At 41.0% G+C, this 20,000-nt stretch overlaps 1 protein-coding gene across 3 annotated transcripts in view; it reads left to right on the top strand.

Annotated features, from left to right (window-relative positions):
* The window catches only part of dnajc10 (DnaJ (Hsp40) homolog, subfamily C, member 10), a 32,762-nt gene that overhangs the window by 7,213 nt on the left and 5,549 nt on the right, over positions 1-20,000 (top strand). For all 3 annotated transcript variants that reach the window (XM_027162620.2, XM_027162621.2, XM_027162622.2), the window contains exons 5-22: positions 204-286; positions 460-591; positions 2,482-2,575; positions 2,678-2,755; positions 3,597-3,640; positions 3,772-3,903; positions 4,856-4,945; positions 7,001-7,111; positions 7,824-7,938; positions 8,088-8,215; positions 9,056-9,172; positions 12,992-13,093; positions 14,155-14,310; positions 15,321-15,454; positions 16,914-16,967; positions 17,287-17,434; positions 18,194-18,316; positions 18,487-18,594. In XM_027162620.2, coding sequence (XP_027018421.2) covers positions 204-286; positions 460-591; positions 2,482-2,575; positions 2,678-2,755; positions 3,597-3,640; positions 3,772-3,903; positions 4,856-4,945; positions 7,001-7,111; positions 7,824-7,938; positions 8,088-8,215; positions 9,056-9,172; positions 12,992-13,093; positions 14,155-14,310; positions 15,321-15,454; positions 16,914-16,967; positions 17,287-17,434; positions 18,194-18,316; positions 18,487-18,594 — 1,949 coding nt within the window. The remainder of the gene's footprint in view (positions 1-203; positions 287-459; positions 592-2,481; positions 2,576-2,677; positions 2,756-3,596; positions 3,641-3,771; positions 3,904-4,855; positions 4,946-7,000; positions 7,112-7,823; positions 7,939-8,087; positions 8,216-9,055; positions 9,173-12,991; positions 13,094-14,154; positions 14,311-15,320; positions 15,455-16,913; positions 16,968-17,286; positions 17,435-18,193; positions 18,317-18,486; positions 18,595-20,000) is intronic.

Below are 20,000 nucleotides of genomic sequence, written 5' to 3'. Positions count from 1 at the left end.
TCAGCGGGATTTTGTCGACACGCCTCAGAGCCTCTGAATCAAACGTAACCTCATTATTATAAGTGTCTTTCTCTTTCCTTATATATCAGTCTGTAGATCCATATCCATCTCTATCCGTCTGCCAATTAACTCTGAGCAGAAGCTCTCACGTTTCCTCAATCGTCCTCGTGCATGACATAACTTTGCGATATTATTTTGCGCAGACGCAGCAGTGAACTCCGGCGAGGTTTGGTTTGTGAATTTCTACTATCCCCGATGTTCCCACTGTCACGAGTTGGCTCCAACGGTGAGACCCGCCTGCTTTAATCCTACTCCTAGAAATAGTACTATTAATAACAGCTCGTAGGAAATGCAATTACGATCAAACCCAATGTGTATGATCAGGAAAAGTTTCATTGACTTGTGACTGTATTTTGAACTCTTTTTCTCCTGATCAACACACACGGTCGAACTGCTCAGTGGAGGGAGTTTGCGAAAGAGATGGACGGCGTGATCCGGATCGGCGCGGTAAACTGCGGAGACAACACCATGCTGTGTCGCAGTAAAGGCATCAGCAGCTACCCGAGCCTGTTCGTCTTCAGAACCGGCATGGTGAGTCACACACACACACACACACATACACAGGCTCACAGTGCACCTAATTACCACCAATCCCACTCACAGTGCAAGGAGTTGTTGCATAACAGAAAACAGATGATGGATCGTGAATAAAAATCCATCCTGAAAATTATTTTTCCATGACACCGCGTTTCTGGGTAAAAGATCGGCATACAGTATGGCACGTTATAACAGTTTACATGTAGCCGTAATGCTGAGACAAGTTAGTTCCTACTCTTTCTTTCTCTCTTTCTCATCAGCATTTCCTTTTCACTCTCACTTCCTTTCTATACACATCTCCTAAGACCCACTTCCCCTCTTTTATTGGTCTTAGAAACCAGAACATTTGGCGAATGCAAATGAACACAACCAAGACTTCATGTTCCAGCTGGAGCTGCCGCCTGTTCCGTGCGGTCATACACAAACAATGCACACCTTCTGATGTTAGAACTGAAGGGTCGTTCTTTGCTAACGCACTTAAAATGAAGGATCTTTTAAAAGCCGGCTTAAAAAAAATGTGACGGTGCGAATCAGCCATCAATCAGTTGATTATTTTCTTATACTGAAGATCCGGACGTGTTTTATTCCTTATATTCTTTTTTTATTTTGTCTTAAGTAATTAATTGAACATTGACATATCATAGTTGTTAGTCATTCATAGTTACGTTTAACATCAGTGAAACCTCCGTGAGGCAGGTTAGTACTCACGGGTGTTTATTATTTCAGCCATAAATAGTCGCTTCCTGACCAACCTTTCATCTGTTCTTTCACAAGAATAGAAGATATAAAACACAGGTTACTGAGAAACCGCAAAGGCCCTCATTCTGAACCATTTCCTGTATCAGAAAACCTAGAGTTTCAGCTCTATCGCTGATTGATACAAAGCTCTGGGTTGCTTTTTTTTTTTTTTTTTTTTTTTTTTTATGCTTTGCAAAATTGTCTCCAAACAAGCCGGAAGTGTTGAGATTGAGGTGTTTGTACATCATGCACAACACCATGGCCTGCGAAAACCAAAGTGACTCTCCTTATACAAGCTGTAAAGCATGGTGGTGGTGTTGTTATGATGATATCTGTTTGTTTTGCCGCTGCAAGTTGTTTGGCTCTGATAAACAAAATCAGAACACATCCCCACCCACCCCCACCAACCCCCACCACCACCCCATAACTGTAATTTAAAGGTTGTATGCTGTGTATTTGCACAGACGATCTCTTAAATCCACGTACACGATGTTTGAGAAACGCTTCAGAAAACCGAGTTGGTCCGACTAACAAAACAAACGTAGCCAATGAGCAGAAAGCGGCGTGTCTTGTCGATATGCGGCAGAGAGAGTGTTCAGTGCGCATGTCCGACATTAGCAGAAAGCGTTGCAGAAAACATTGACATGGCGGATACCTGCCGTTACCTCTGCCTCGGGTTCTAGGTGTTAAACGTCGTCTTCCGCGTGAAACGGAGCTAAACCTTTCACGGTACAACACACAGTACTACAAAAACACGTTTGACCTGTATTACTATAGTATTATTAATTAAGTTCATTTATTGATAAAAATATCCCCTAGGTCAGCTGCCCCAGCAGGTTCCGCCATAAAAGTTGCCTGGGTTACGTATGTATGTGTGGGGCGGAGCTATAAAAAACAGGGGTGACACACATTTGGGTTAGGGGCGTGTTTGTTTCGGTGATTTCAAATGTCAACATTGGCTTTCAAACATCGTGCACCGCACCTTTAAGTTCCAATGAACCAATGATCTGCCGAACAGAGCACAAATGTACAACACTTTTTTTTTCATTTCCAAATCCCGTCACTCAGCTTGTAACAGGACATTAATATTTCCGCTCCGGACCTCGTACAAACCCGTCAATGCGTTTCCGTGTTTCCCCTTTACAGAATCCGGAGAAATATTACGGCGATCGCTCCAAGTCCAGCCTCACCAAATTCGCAATGCAGTATGTGACCACCAAAGTGACGGAGCTGTGGCAAGGTACCGTGACTCGTCATCTCACCCGACATACATCTGTCCTTATGTCTGTATCATTTTCACTGTGCTCTAACCTAGACTTTTGATTCCTGCCCTTCTTTTAAGGGAATGTTTTCACCGAGATCGAACAAGCGTTTGCTGCTAAAATCGGGTGGCTCATTACCTTCTGTGCCGACACCGGAGGTAAGATTCCAGCACTTTAACTTCCTGAGTGATCATAAGAGTGAGACGAGATCCAGTCTACAGCTGAAGCGACGAGTCCTGCAGTGGACTTTTTGGTTACTTGAGTGCAACGTTTCACAAATAAAAGAAGCTTAAATTTGAATTAAATGACATTAACAAGTAAGTGACGGCGTTTAATGACTTTTTTTTCTCTCCACCAAACCTCCTGTTTTTTCAAGAGATTAAAGCCGAATTAACTGAAGCAGGAAGTCTGAATATTTTCAGCTTTTTTCGCTCGCACTACAAAGTGGGACGTCTTTTTTTTTCTTTCTTTCTTTTCAGACCTTCTAGGCAGATCTGCGACGAGTGATGTAGCTACTTCCTCAAAACTGCCAACTGTATAGTGTGCAGTGTTATAGACTGAACAAACTAATATCTGTATCTGTAGTTGCTTTATATAAGGTAAATGACTGTATATACAATATAACAGAGAAGGTTATACTTTCTGGCTTCCAGGTAAAATGATCACTTTTTTTTTTAATTCACCTTAAGACAGGGAACACAGGAGAGGCTGGTTAGAAGCTCAGTAACAGGAACTGACTTTGTCTTGACCCGATCTTCCATTACATTAAATGTTAATACATATAACCAGCTAAAAAGCACAATGTGTCGATTCATAATTAGTTAAATATGTAATGGTACTGAAATCAGTGTGGTGTCAGTGGACTAACCCAATTCAGACCTTGCTTTTATAACAAAAACAATCCACTCACGGGTGTAATTATGTTAGTACGGATATGTAGCCACTAATATAATATAGCTCGATTATGATTGAGATCTTTATCTTTTTTAATATATACAGATTGTTTGGAGTCTCCGACGCGACAGAAGCTCGCTGGAATGTTGGTAGGTATTTGAATTATTTATTTCCTTTTTTTTAGTGAAATCTAATGAGGATGTTTCACCACTCGGTATAGAGGTAAGAGCTGTTGTATAGTACAAGTAGGGGTTGAAATTTAAGTGTGTGTGTGCTGTAGAACGGTCTAGTGAAGGTGGGCTGGATGGACTGCACCTTACACACCGATCTGTGTAAAAGCTTTGACATCACGACCAGCGCGACGGCTCTGTTTCCCCCCGGCAGCTCCCTCACACAGGAGGGCAGTGTTCTGGTAAGGTCCAGTTCCATCATTTTCTTCTTCTCCTTATTCCATGTACTTATTCTTTCTTCTCCTACTTCATTACATCATTCTCTTTCTCAACACTTCTCTCAACTCTTATTCTTATTCCTATTTCTCCTCTACCTCTAACCTTTTTACCTTTTTCTTTGTTATTCATCATCATTCTCAAAATTTTGTACTGAATCTTAACATGGGAAAGATTTTTTCATCAATAATATATATATATATAGATATATTTTTTTAAATATAGGAAATAATAAATAATTGTAATTATATTAATAATTTTGCATTAGTTTTTGAAATAATGACAAATCTTATGTGATCTGATTTCCCACACCTACTCTTTTACTTGCATCATTTCTAATGTGATAAAAAAAAATTAACTGTAGCTGTTGAATTTTACTTATTATTATTATTATTATTATTATTATTATTAAGTTCAGCTATAGGAGATCTTGGTAAATAGGGAAATACCTAATAACTATAAATGTTACAGCTTCTGTAGTTGGATCTTGCCACTGAATCAATTTGGCAGATGTTGCAGCAGATGTTGCAGCAGATGTTTCGGCGCCTTCTTGCTGGCATTATATCATGATGTCTGTCTGCCAGTGCTGTTTTAAATACTGGTATTTAATTATGGAAGCCCTTTGGGGACAATTCTGAATTCCACATCAGCATCAGACTTCTGCAGGAGAGATGTGTGCGTGCACACACACACACACACACACACACACACACACACACACACACACACACACACACACACACACACACACCTCTCTCTCCATCAATGCAGGACATGTATTTATATTCCGGATTCAGAGACACCTTCACAAGCATGAAACCCCTCACTCGGGCACTAATGTCCACTTACACACACAAAAACACATTATTATACATTATATCTCACTTAATGATGGGATTGTTGTATTTTTGTTTCCAGTTTCTGAAGACTCTGGATGTGAGAGAGATCTTTGCCCAGGTGTTGCAGTACATGCCTGACCTGGAGATCCTCACCAAGCAGAGCTTTGAGGTAACCGATCTCAACCTGAAGGATAAATACCACACGACTTATTTGGTAGTACAGAGCTGACAGATGCTCATCGCACAATGGCAATTCCTTTTGGTTAAATTTAGTCTATACCCAATACCTGGACAGTTCTGATTTTAGTGAGAAACTTGATTTATTATTAATATTATTATTTTAATTACTGTTTTTTTTTAATAACAGCAACAAAAAAAGTAAATGGGGAAAAAATGGAGGCCATGTGACCTAAATGACATAAAGGCCTTAAAGTATAAAGGAGGAACAGATATCAGCATAAAAAATCATATCCCATGTCAAAATATCGATATTCCACAGTCATATAACGGTTAGAGGATTTTTAGGGACCCCAGACTTGCTTTGTTAAACCGTATTATCTCAAGATGTAAGACAGACACTGTGTCATGTTCTGTCAGCTTAATAACAACTAACCTCAGTCCTTAATTAGTTTATATGTCCAAGTGCAGCGATGCTCTCAAAAGTCAACACGGCGAACGTATTCATGCGAAAGCACAATTCCATCTGTTCGTTTTGCATGCACCAATACAGCGAGCATTCTGAAAGTCTCACTGATCTCAGTCATTCTGTAAAGGCAGAATGACTCAGACCTGGAAAAACATACACTTAAATGATTCATAATTACACTGAATTACTTAAGAATAGTAGGTTACTGAAAGTAAGCCCTAATATATCACAACACACTCCGTTGTCTTAAACACACTATGTACCCAAAGGTTTTTAAAACACCTGACCTTTACACTCCTATATTCTTCCTAAGTCCTTTTCCAGGTTTATTCCTCTTTTAGGGTTATTATAATCTCCACTATCGTGGAAAGGCTTTTTACTAGATGTTGGAGCAGGACTGTGGGGATTTCTGATCATTTACATACAAGAGCTTTAATAAGATCAGTCACTGATGTTGGTTGTTCCAGTTCAGCCTCAGATGTTCAATGGGGTTGAGTCAGAGTCATGAATCAAGTTCTTCTTCACCAACTGCACGGAGCTCGCTGGTATGAACGAATTTGATTTGGAAAGTGTGATTATATACTGTTACAAACACCGGATCGTGTAATTACGAGTAACGTCCTTTCTACAGTCGGATACAGTCTGACAATTTTGAGGAGGTTGTTGTCCTTCAAAGACCACATGGAGTTGGCATCTTCTCTTTGAATCCAGTCCAGAATCCAGTTGGAGCTGGTACATCTCTAGAAGCTTCAGAATGGGTAGAAGAAGAGAAGCAAGTGGAGAGGAAGTAGCATAGCCCCTGTTTACAATATTCGGGGTTTCCCGCAGAAAATTTCTTAGTTAAGGTGGTAGGGGTGGGCAGGTGGGCGGGGCCCAGGGTGAGCGGGGCTTCTTTGTGAGATAGACCACAGACTCTGTACTACATTTAACATTTATTAAACACAGGTACGTGCAACCTAGCTAGCAGGTGAAGAACTCAAACAACAAAATCACCAGCTAACTTACTTTAAATTTGCAAGAACTATAGTCTAATACAATAACAGGCTTAAATAAACCTAAAACACAAGTCCACTTACAGTTCTCACGGACACGCGTTTTATCAACTGGCTAGTTATCCTCCAGACAGTGACGGACCACGTCTTTCTCATTTCAGCCGTGTGCCACTCGTGCCCGCTCGCGGTGTGAAGCGCGTCTGCGCTATTTTCCGAGATGCACTTGACGGCCTTTTGTGCAGCGGAATTTTTATTTTTTTGGACGCCCTAATTAAGGCGGTAGGGCTTCCTAGCTTAGGCGGGCCGCCCGAACTACAAAATGCTGCAGGAAACCCTGAATATTAACCAGCACTAGATGATGATATGCATTTGATCAGATGTACCGGAGCACAAGGTTGTAGGGTGTATTATGTGTACCTCTGGATAAAGAGATATGTCTTTAATCTACATTTAGACTGCGAGTGTGTGTCTGAGCCCCGAACACTGGCAGGAAGTTCTGTTAAAGACAGAAGTCATGGTGACCTAATGTATAAATTGCTCAATAATTTTTTTTGTTTGTTTGTTTTTGTCCCCGATTGTAATTTAGGAGAAGTTGTCTCGGCACCGTTGGCTGGTCAGTTTTACCTTTGGAGAGAACAACGCGGCCACCAACGGGTACAAAAAGCTCGGCACTCTGCTCAAAGACTCCCACATACAGGTTAAGACTTATTCCAGTGGTCATGTGACACTTGTGTAGCACTGAAGCCAGGAATAATGAAGTCAAGAGAGAATACATTTACAGCATTTAGCAAACGCCAGAGCTTATCCAGAGTGACTTATATTTTTACGTCTTTTTTTTTTTATACAACTGAGCAATTGACTAAGGTTAAGGGCCTTGCTCAGGGGCCCAGCAGAGGCAACCTGGTGGACATGGGAATCGAACTCACAACCTTAAGGTGCTGGACTACCAATCGGAAGGTTGTGAGTTCGATTCCCATGTCCACCAGGTTGCCTCTGCTGGGAATAGAATAGCGTAACAGAGAATAACGTTTTAGTTTAAGCACTGTGGGTTTGAATCCTGACGATTCCACACTCAGGCATTCGGTAGCTTTTCTCTCTCTCACCTGTCAATCAGAGTGACATTAGATACTACAATCCAAAAGTTATTATGAGTTATTAGAACCCTTCTCTCAGCTACCTCTGGGACACGTTTTAGCTGCGTCTTCCTATCAAAAATGATTAGGAAATATAGTTATGAGTGCTAATCAACATGGATGTTTACTGACTGTTTACTCTTTTCTAGTATAATAGATTTCCTTTATTTCTGTACAGTATAATGATACAATTGCTTAGATTTATTTGTTATTTCCTGGCTGTAACGTTTTCTTCTTAAATGATGTATCTGTGTATAATCTTTACCAACTGTACAGGTAGGCAAGGTGAACTGCGTGTCCGAGGCAGAGCTGTGCACTTCTCTCTACATCCAGAAGCCCTGTGTGGCTGTTTTTAAAGGTCTTGGCATCCACAACTACGAGATCTACCATGGTGCGTTCAATGACCCAACAGTCCTGTCTGATTTCTGGAATTGTCAACATATAATACGTATGCACCTTGGAGAAGCGTTTGAGCTTTCTGTAACTGTAATGGTTCAGTGACCGTCCTCCCTGTGTCTGTCTTTGTAATTTGTTCATCAGGTAAAGATGCACTATATAACATTGTGGCGTTTGCTAAAGAGAGCGTGAGCGCTCACGTCACCACGCTGCGGCCAGAGAATTTCCCTCGGGATGAGAAAGAGCCCTGGCTAGTGGACTTCTTCGCTCCAGTGAGTCGTTTTGTTGGTTAAAGGAAAAAAAATGAGGCCAATATATTACATTGCACAATAGCACTGATTTTAAATGGAATAATTCTTCTACAAAACCTGTTTTTATTTATATAAACGGTGTGTGTGTGTGTGTGGTGTGCGTGCGTGCGGTGTGCGTGCGTGCGGTGTGCGTGCGTGCGGTGTGCGTGCGTGCGTGCGGTGTGCGTGCGTGCGTGCGTGCGGTGTGTGTGCGTGCGTGTGGTGTGCGTGCGGTGCGTATGGTGTGCGTGCGTGTGGTGTGTGTGGTGCACGTGCGTGCGTGTGTTGTGCGTGCGGTGCGTATGGTGTGCGTGCGTGTGGTGTGCGTGCGGTGCGTATGGTGTGCGTGCGTGTGGTGTGTGTGCGTGTGCGTGCGTGTGGTGTGCGTGCGGTGCGTGTGGTGTGCGTGCGGTGTGTGTGCGTGCGTGTGGTGTGCGTGCGGTGCGTATGGTGTGCGTGCGTGTGGTGTGTGTGGTGCACGTGCGTGCGTGTGTTGTGCGTGCGGTGCGTGTGGTGTGCGTGCGGTGCGTATGGTGTGCGTGCGTGTGGTGTGTGTGCGTGTGCGTGCGTGTGGTGTGCGTGCGGTGCGTATGGTGTGCGTGCGTGTGGTGTGTGTGCGTGTGCGTGCGTGTGGTGTGCGTGCGGTGCGTATGGTGTGCGTGCGGTGCGTATGGTGTGCGTGCGTGTGGTGTGTGGTGCACGTGCGTGCGTGTGGTGTGGTGTGCGTGCGGTGTGGTGTGCGTGTGCATACGTGCGTGTGGTGTGCGTTTGCATGCGTGTGGTGTGTGTGTGTGTGTGTGTGCGTCTGTGTGTGTGTTTTAGTGGTGCCCCCCGTGTCGCGCCCTGCTTCCTGAACTCAGAAAAGCCTCCGTTCAGCTTCACGGTCAGATGAAGTTTGGCACATTGGACTGCACCATACATGAGGGACTGTGCAACATGGTGAGCAACAACACTTTACACCTCAGACCTCCCAGGCTGATGATTAACCTCACAGTCTTTTAAGGTCCTTAATTTCTGCTCTATATGTCCCGCAGCCCTGCACTCACACCTGAGATCTGTGTATGTGAAGCCTGCAGTATTTTGGTGTTGGAATTAAATAATATAAGTACATTTTGCCATCAGGTCAACCATGTAGGAATTACAGCAGTGACGTAACAGAGTATAGAGATGCTCGTGATCCGAGTCGTGTACGGCTACACGGCTCCTAATGGACTTGGTTTATTGTCATTTCAACCATACAGTCATGGCTAAAATTGTAGGCACCCCTGAAATTAGTATTTCTCACAGAAAAGTATTGCAGTTACACATGTTCTTCTATACACATGTTTATTTCCATTGTGTGTATTGAAACAAAACAAAAAAAAACAGAGGAAAAAGCGAATTTGACATAATTTCACACAAAATTTCAAAATTTTTCTGGGCCAGAAAAATTGATTGACACTCTGAAAATTGTGGATAAATAAGTTTGTTTCAAGCATGTGATGCTCCTTTAAACTCACCTGGGGCAAGTCACAGGTGTGAGCAATATAAAAATCACACCTGAAAGCAGATAAAAAGGAGAGAAGTCGACTCAGTCTTTCGCATCGTGTGTCTGTGTGTGCCACACTAAGCATGGAGAAGAGAACTGTCTGAGGAACCGAGAACCAAAATTGTGGAAAAATATCAACAATCTCAAGGTTACAAGTCCATCTCCAGAAATCTAAATGTTCCTTTTGTCCTTAGTCTGCAACACGATCAAGAAGTTCGCAACCCACGTCACTGTAGCTGATATGAAGTAGAGCAGTTTGCAAAGGAAGTGTGGTCCAAAATATCGAGCGAGAGCTGTAAGAAGCCTATCGACGGTTATAGGAAGCGATTGATTTCAGTTATTTTTTTCCAAAGGGTGTGCAGCCAAATATTAAGTTAAGGGTGCCAATATTTTTTTTTGTGTGTGTGTTGTTTCAATACACACAAAGGTTATAAACACGTGTATAGCTAAACGTGTGTAATTGCAATACTTTTCTGTGAGAAATACTTCATTTTCTGGAAAGATTTCAGGGGTGCCAATACTTTTGGTCATGACTGTATATGGCTATCTCAATACACAATCAAATGAGACAAAAGACTCCAAACAAAACAAACAATATTTAACACACAAAAGTACAAAAAATGTGCAAACAATAGAGGATTGTAAACATTTATACACTTACGCAGTTGGAGTAGGTATTGAAATGTGGTGTGCAAGACAAAACAGCAACCGAGTGAACACGTGTGTGTGTTTGTGTGTGTGTGTGTTAGTGTGTGTGTGTGTGTGTGTGTGTGTGTGTGTGTGATCGGTAACACTTCAGTACTAGCTGCTGAGGAGTCCGATGGTTTGTGGGAACAAAGTGTAACACAGTCTGGTTGTGAGGGCCTGAATACTTCAGTACCTTTTACCAGGTGTCAGGAGGGTGAAGAGTGTGTGTGTGAGGGGTGTGTGGGGTCATCTACAGTACTGGTGGCTTTGCAGATGTGGCTGTGGAGTAAATAGCCAAACGCTTCACAGTGCAGATGTCATCCCAAAGGGGTGGGGTTCAGTGCAGGCTTGCATTCCAACCAATCAGGTGTGGCTCCTTGTGTGGTTGGAATGAAACCTACATGCACTCAGATAAGACCATTAGGCTGGACACCACTTGTCTAAAGTCAATCACGTGACCCGGATCCACGTGAGCTGTATTTCACCTGCTGAAGACAAGAAGAGGCAGGAAGTGAAGACAGCTGCGGTAAAGACCTGGCAGAGCATCAACAGGGAAGTCTGTTGTTATCTGTGGGTTTGCAACTAAGTCTTAAACAAGACACTGTATGATTATTTAGTTTATCCTTTTTCTTTCCGTCATGTAAGTGTTGATGTTCCTACGCCGTTTCATTGTAAATCCCTCAAATTAAATCTGGAAGTCTGCTTCGAATCCCGTTATACTCCGATGGCTAGAATAAGTCAAATAATTTACGTAAACATTTTTATTTTATTCGATGACGTAACTTGTTTGGAAAATGATGACGAGTGTATATTAAGTATGCACTATTTTCTGGTTTAAAAAGAAAATGGCATCTAATCCTTTGCATTTTGCATCTTGTTTGTTATAGTTAACTACCTTTACCTGAGGTGATAAAGCAATGGAATGGATTTTTAGACGGAGTTGGGATTAGAACCAAGCCGAACTGTAGTGTATGGTTTAGCCGTTATTAGAGCAAGCCTGACCTGAGAAGCTCCAGGATTGGTTTTAGACATAACTCAAACAGGCTGTGGGCGGAGTATACAGTATATATGTTTTTAAAAAAATTATATATATATATATATATGTGTGTGTGTGTGTGTGTGTGTGTGTGTGTGTGTGTGTGTGTGTGTGTGTGTGTGTATTCACACTATCTGGGTTCCTACCATTTGTTTCTGGTTCCTCTAAAGGTTTCTTCCTCATATCATCTCGTGGAGATTTTTTATCCCCGGCCTGATCAAGTCATGAAGCTTTTATTGTCATTTTAAGCATATATAGCTGAAGCAGTAGATAGTTAAATGAAACGTCTCTCAAGGATCATTGTGCTACATAGAACAAATACAGAGCTGCGGACTTAATGTAAGAGAATGTTGCTTCCTTCTAATTTGTTCAGAATCAGAGATTTAATACACTTTAATCTGCTGTCTAAACAACACAACCACGCAGTGTGTGTGTGTGTGTGTGTGTGTGTGTGTGTGTGTGTGTGTGTGTGTGTGTGTGTGTGTGTGTGTGTGTGTGTGTGTGTGTCATCAGCTAGTTTGAAAACAGAAAGAAAGGTAGAAACCTAATCTGAGTTTCCGGCACTTTGTGGTTTTTACATGAAACCTTTCATGAAAAACATACCAGAGGAGATCTGAGTCAAATTCACAAAATTTCTTATAGGGAAATTACTGACAAAGGTTCATAAGTTTACAAACCTTTCATTCAATAACATTTGATTTGAATACACATTTTATTTGTATAGCACTTTTAGCACAAAGCGTGGATCAATTGTCACAAAGCAGCTTTACAGAAATATAAATTTTCCAGATATAAATGTTCAATGTTTTTAATCCATCCCTAATGATACTGTCTTTTGTCCCGCACCGTTTGCACTTGGTCACGCGCGACACACTTTTCATGGCTAGGACAACTTACTCTTAAACGCACGACCCGTTAATGCATTTCCCTTTTTTTTTTTCTTTTTTTTTAGATTTTACACGGTACGTGTATACTGTATAAGTCATATAGGAATGTTCGTGACTACTTTGTAAAATGTTGTGCAGATCTTGATACAAGATAAATTAGTGGTAGGGTTTAGCTGCTTCCTGACTCTAATACTGTGCAAAAAAATCACAGATAATCATCTCCTACAAAAACAAAAGGTGTTCTGCGAACATGCAGATGCGGTAAAACTGCTTCTTAAAAGCATGATTGGTTTTTAATTTCCCTGTAAAACAGTAAGTTCAGTTCAGTTCGGCTGAAGTTGCATCGAGCTTTAAATCTATATCCAGATTTCTGATCATCACAATGGCTATTGTTAAAGTTCTATATTTAAGAAACATGTTAGCGGTAAAGCAGCAAGTTAAAAGCTTCCTTATGGGAATACAGACTCAACAGGGATCCCATCCTGGTCTGCAGAAAAGCTGTGCACTGTAAAGTTTATTGGAATGGATGGATGTTTAGTTTGAGCCTTTATGATTAGAGTAGAAGTTTAGTATCCAGGTGAAATGATCCACTAATGATTTCCCTCGCATCTGTTTTTCAGTACAACATTAACGCTTATCCAACCACCGTTATCTTCAACAAGTCCAGCATCCACGAGTACGAAGGTCACCATTCGGCGGACGGCATCCTGGAGTTCATCCAGGTGAGACGACGCTCGAGAGGCTTTTCAAGCAATGCTAAGCAATGATGAGTAAACTCAAGGAGCCATGACGTCAGAGTTTTTCTAGTTTTACTCTGAAGCTCACAGCGGCCAGTCGAACGTCATACAAACTGCACGTTCATCACAGTTCATCACACTCTGTTCAGCATCATGTGTGTGTTTAGTGTATACAATGTTCAACTGAACCTCAGACATATTTTATCAAGTGTGAAATGAAGCCAATATCAAAGTCTTCTAGCTATTCACTTTTAAAGGTGCCTTTCCACATAAAACCGTTTTACTTGTATTTTTTGATACGTGTCAGGTCCATATGTGTTTGTGTTGTGTCGGGAATGTGAAAGTGAACTTCTACCTCCCCGGTCAGCTCTATCCACTTAAAAGAACTAAGCGGAGAAATCAGGTCAGTTAGGAAAGCTGCTCAGGGTGACGTAGACATGCTGGAGCTCATTACTATTCATGAGCTCTCCCACTTGAGACCGCGCCCACAGAATCCGTGTAGCTCAGTGAGTTTCCTATACAGCAAGGATGGCTGAACGTCAATATACCCAAAGAAGCCATTCTGCCGCAATTCCAGGTGATTGTAAACAAAGTTCCTCTATCCTAGGGTACTTATTGCGCTGGGTGAATGAATAGTCATGCTCTCATATCCTAGCGGTTAGCCAATCGGAGCCAAGCAGCATAGCTCATTGAATATTAATGAGAACTGGCGCGAATCGAGCTGAGTCTTCCTGCAGGCTTTCTATACCACACTAGAATGGCTTGAAACAAGGTAACCAAGGCATTTTTTTCGCACAGAAATGTTAGAGTCCATGGTAAACTTCAGACATTACCACAAAAGTTATGAAATACGTGTGGCAGGGCACCTTTAAAGAAAACCACATAAAGTCTGTATGAAATTTCGAACAGTGCGACATGGATACGATTCACACGATTAGAGTACATGATTCGGAAAGCGGAACGTCGTGTACATTTTTGTTTGATGCCGAATCTGAGGTTTTTCCGTCTTGTTCTTATACAGTTGATTGTTGCGGGGTGTGTTTCAGGACCTGGTCAATCCTGCTGTAGTGACACTGGACCCAGACACTTTCCAGCAGCTGGTGAAGAAGAGGAAGCATACAGAAACATGGATGGTGGACTTCTACGCACCGTGGTGTGGCCCATGCCAGGCTTTGCTCCCCGAGTGGAGGAGGATGGCTCGGGTACTGGTTTGAAATCTATATACCATGTTAAAAAAAAAAAAAATTAAACCCAAATAAATCAAGACAGATGGTTTTTCCACCTTTACTGCAATGTAACAACAAATGAAAAAACACTTATTTTTCGGTAAAATCTTTTTTTTTAATTAGGTCCAACATCAACGAGGTGATTCTGATTAACCCCTAAATAAGGATCAACCATTTCTTTAGGATTTTTTTTTTTCCCCCCCAACTCTTTGGTTTTTTTTCTGACTGCAGAAGCCACGGTCCTCAAAGGGCGTGTAGGAGATCTCTTTGTCAGAAGGTATCAATCAGTAGAGGGATACAAAGTATTTATAAAACATTAGATGAACCATGGAACAGAATGAAGGCCATTATCAACGAGTGGGGAAAACGAGACAGCCTGAACAGGACGTCCTGATCAGATCAGATTAAAAACCACAGACAAAGCGACTGCCAAGCGGCAACCTTAAAGGAGCTGCAAGAGTTTCAAGGATCCTGCATATAAAAAAAAAAATTGACCGGATGTCCCTGCTCGTCAGGATGCAATCTTTGTGCTACCACCCGACCCACAGCGAAGCATGGTGGTGGCAGCATCATGCTATGAGACATTAGTCGATATAGAGGGAATCACAGATAGCTTCAGATATCAATCCATCTGGTTAAAGGGGTGTATACTTTTGCATGCAGGTTGTTCTACAGTTTTTGCTTCACCAATGTTTTTTTCTCTCTATTTGCATGACCTGAATTACATCAGTTCCTATATCACGTTAAAGATGATTTATCATGCTTTCATTTTTACGCAGCACATAATCCTGCTTCTCTAAATACAAACGTCAGACAGGTGTTATAGACAGAAATTAGCCATCAGATGAAGCAGTGAAGATTAGATGTGTTGTTAGGACTAAAATGTAGGTGACTCTGAAGGTGCTGGATCTAAATGAACAGTTTTCTCTGAAGTATTCTCTCTCTCTCTCTCTCTCTCTCTCTCTCTCGTGTGTGTTTGTGTGTAGATGCTGAGTGGATTGGTTAGTGTGGGATCAGTGGACTGTCAGAAGCATCACTCATTCTGTCAGAGCGAGAGCGTGCGCGCCTACCCCGAGATACGTCTCTACCCACAAAGCAGCAACCAACGAGACCAATTCAAGTACATGCATTCAGTAACCTTCAACATTTATATAACTTTTATATAAGCTCAAATCCCTATACAAGCTTTTATATACAACTTATAGCACTTCATCTATCTAAATGTTTTTTAGCACTTCATCAAAACCCTTTGTCACACCTATATCTGAACCTCAGACACGAGTATGAGCATTCATAAAAGCTTTATAACTCTCGATCATGATTATCCTAACCTCAGACACGAGTATGAACATTCATAAAAGCTTTATAATTCTCGATCATGATTATCCTAACCTCAGACACGAGTATGAACATTCATAAAAGCCTTATAACTCTCGATCATGATTATCCTAACCTCAGACACGAGTATGAACATTCATAAAAGCCTTATAACTCTCGATCATGATTATCCTAACCTCAGACACGAGTATGAACATTCATAAAAGCTTTATAATTCTCGATCATGATTATCCTAACCTCAGACACGAGTATGAACATTCATGAAAGGCTTATAACTCTCGATCATGATTATCCTAACCTCAGACACGAGTATGAACATTCATAAAAGGCTTATAACTCTCGATCATGATTATCCTAACCCCAGACACGAGTATGAACATTCATAAAAGGCTTATAACTCTCGATCATGATTATCTGAACTTCAGAGATCAAAATGAACATTCATAAATGCACCTTATAAGTAGACATAAGCTTCCTAGACCAGTATGGATGATGCATTAAAGTACTGTTTAGTAAAGTATTGTTCTCCTTTGAAGGAGCACCCAGGTTCTGAGAGCAGTATGAGCATTCAAAGAAGGAGTGTGCCTTTTTTTTTTTTTTTTTTTGTGCCATTTTACTAAACCCCTAAGACAAGTACAAGTGTTTAATGGAACAGCCAACCACTGAGGCCAGTATATACATCCATTCGTAAATGAATTACAGTATTATTTGACACATCACCCAATCCCCAGGTTTAACAGACACATCATGCCGTTCGTCAACCACATCATGCCGTTCATCAACCACATCATGCCGTTCATCAACCACATCATGCCGTTCATCAACCACATCATGCCGTTCATCAACCACATCATGCCGTTCATCAACAACAGCTCTGCAAAAAAAAAATAAAAATCTGCAGCAACCTGTTTTTGTGTGCTGTCTTCATTTTACAAAATCATGTCCTCAAAAAAAAACACAATCTCGTGTGCTGCTTTTTTTAGTACTTTGTGTTCCTGATACACTTACACCACACAAAGGGTGGCTTTAAGAAACCATTAATTATCATTTATTTATTTATTTTTTAAAAAATTAATCGTATTAACTGCTTTTTTTCTGTAATGAAAATCAATCTACAAAAAGTGGTTTTATTTTAGATCTCTTATAGATAATGTGTTATGCTTGCTCAAGTGAGTTTATGTGTGTTTTTTTTCTTCTTCTTTACTTCCCTTCTTGTTTTTTTTTTTTTTTTTGGTCCATAGTAGCTACAATGGCTGGCACAGAGATGCCCACTCCCTCAAGACCTGGGCACTCAGGTACGAGTTTTAAAACTTGTCTCTTCTCAGCTAAGTAAGCCTGTTATTATTGCACTTAATTCTTTTTGTGAATGCAACACCTTGCAAATTAAGAGCTGAAGGCAAATTGTGTGGGGTTTTTTTTTGGGGAACTGTGGTTAATGTTGATAGTCCTGAATAGTTGAAGCTGTTTTGAAACAAATTTGGTTCGATCAAACTTGTTTGTTAAGGCTTTATATTTAATACAATGAAAACAACATGTATTGTACGCCGTTATATTACGATTTAAACGCAAAGTATGTTCACCTCGTTCTCAAACGATCCTCTCGTTTTTTTCCAGCTCTCTGCCTCGCGTCTCAGTCGACTTGTCACCCGAAGATTTTAAAACGAATGTTCTGGAAGGAAAGGAGCACTGGGTGCTGGACTTTTATGCCCCGTGGTGTGGCCCTTGCCAGCATTTCGCCCCTGAGTTTGAGATCCTAGCTCGGGTACGGTATTTAAATCCCATAATGCTTATTTTAACTTAACCTTTTTGTTTTCCTCTTGCGAGAGTCCCCAGTCTCTCATTTAAGAAGATATTTAAAAGCTGACATTTTGATGACGGCCAAAATCAGATAAGAGTAAAAAAAAAAAAAAAAGGATGCAAATTAAGATGTAGCTGAAAGGTCAGAATTTGATCTATTTTTCTATGAATTAAGCAATAACATGATCTCATTATCGAGACGTAGAGGAACAGAGAGATGTAAGAATGGAGAAGTGTCCCGTGCGCTGTACAGCATCACACTCTTCTTCCTGTTACCAGCAGATCTTTATCAAGCTGACTGTTACCTCGCATCATGCAGGCAGCTAGATTGTGCAAGACGCTTTACTTGACCTGATGAGCAGTGAACTCTTGAAGGATCTCTGACATTTGTAAACATGTCACAATGTTGCGTGCATGTTGAGTAACAGCAGCTCGGACCGTCGTAAACACGGGACATGTACGCGATTTTTGATTTATTATTTAGATTACATTTTTAGGTGAAAAAATGGTAGTCATGGTGCTTATTGTTACTTGGTAATCTCAGTGGTTCTATAAACGATAACAGAAACTAACCTTTTTTTTCGTGGACGTTCCATATCTTACAGTGTATAAAGCACCCAGAGTTGTTTGTCTGTTATGTAAAACAGGAACAAAACAGGACGTGCTATTAGAGGATAAATAACATGAATAACATGAATAACATGACGTATCTTGTGATCAACAGATGCTGAAGGGCACAGTGAGGGCAGGAAAGGTAGACTGCCAGGCGCACTATGAAACGTGTCAGCATGCCGGCATCAGGTCCTACCCCACCGTCCGCTTTTACCCCAACCTCGGCACAGCGCGGGTGAGTGTCGGCTTCACGTTCGTCGCCCTCCGTATGCGTTTTTCCCCCAAACTTTCCCACATTCTTATGACTCAATCACACAGTCATTTACAAACCTTTCCTTGTTATTGTTATGCATGCAAACCTCCACCGGGTCTCCTCTTACTCATACACACACCTCTCTTACACAGAGAGACCAGGGAGGAGAATACATCAACAGCCAGAACGCCAACGTCATCGCTGACATCATCCAGCAGAGACTCCAGCAGCTCGGCAAACACAAGAAACTTAAATTCAAGGTGACTGCCATCATCTTCATCATCATTAACCACGTTTATATCAATCACATATTAATAATCCAGCTGTTAATAATACAGGTCAATCTGAATCAGAATTTTTCAATGAAACTATGGACATTGTGTTAAATTAACAACACAAATCCCCATAAATCATGTTTTTCACCCTTTTGTGAACTTTGGTTAAACAGAATACTCATAACCATAAATCCTGGCTATTTAGAATCTGATGTTTCACACTGTAGATGCCTTATTTTCATTTCCATGGCATGTGGCAGACGCCCTGGTCCAGAGCGACTTACATTTTTATCTTATTTTTATACAACTGAGCAATTGAGGGTTAAAGGCCTCGTTCAATATCTGACGTTATATATATAATGTATATATAATGTAATATATATTATATATACTGTATGTGTGTATATATAGTATTCAAATTTATTTGTATTGCACTTTTAACAATTGACATTGTCTCAAAGCAGCTTTAAAGAACATAAGCTTGTTAGATACTTGGGAGCTAAACCATTAAGATCCTTGCATGTAAGTAGCAGCAGTTTGTAATCAATTCTAAACTTAAGAGGTAGCCAGTGTAGAGATGATAAAATTGGGGTTATATGGTCCTACTTTCTTGTCCTAGTGAGAACTCTGGCAGCTGCATTTTGGACTAACTGTATCCTATTTATTAAAGATGCAGGACATCCACCTAGTAGCGCATTACAATAGGCCTACGATTAACATGAACTAGCTTCTCAGCATCAGAGGCAGACAGGATGTTTCTCAGCTTGGCAATATTTCTAAGCTGGAAGAAGGCTATTTTTGTAGTATGGGTGATGTGATTTTCAGAAGAAAAGTAGCTGTCTAATATAACACCCAGGTCTTTCACTGTCGAGCTAGTAGATACAGTACATCCCTCTGAATGGAAGTTGAATTGTGAGAGCTTCTGTGTACTGGTTTTTGGACCAAGTAGTATTTGTGTCTTATCAGAGTTTAACAACAGAAAATTACAGCTCATCCAATCTTTTATCTCTTTAATGCACTCAGATATTTTAGACAATTTAGCTATTTCATCTGGTTTTGATGAGATATATATCTGGGTATCGTTAGCATATCAGTGGAAACTAATCCCATGCTTTCTAATGATGTTCCCTAAGGGAAGCATGTATATCAAGAAAAGCAGAGGTCCTAGGACTGATCCTTGAGGGACCCCATAATTAACTGGCAAATAACTGGAGAATTCTCTATTTAAATCTACAAAATGGTGTTAATCAGAGAGGTAGGATCCGAACCAACTTAAAGCCTGTCCCTGAATACCTGTGATCTAGGAGAATGTTGTGATCTATAGTGTCGAACGCAGCACTAAGGTCAAGTAGAACTAATAGTGAGATGGTCCGGAGCTAAGAACAAGTAAC

This window comes from Tachysurus fulvidraco, chromosome 6, assembly GCF_022655615.1.
Source record: "Tachysurus fulvidraco isolate hzauxx_2018 chromosome 6, HZAU_PFXX_2.0, whole genome shotgun sequence".
Classification (NCBI taxonomy): Eukaryota; Metazoa; Chordata; class Actinopteri; order Siluriformes; family Bagridae; genus Tachysurus; species Tachysurus fulvidraco.
Note: the sequence above shows the minus strand (reverse complement) of the source record. Positions and strands in the feature narration are given on the sequence as shown.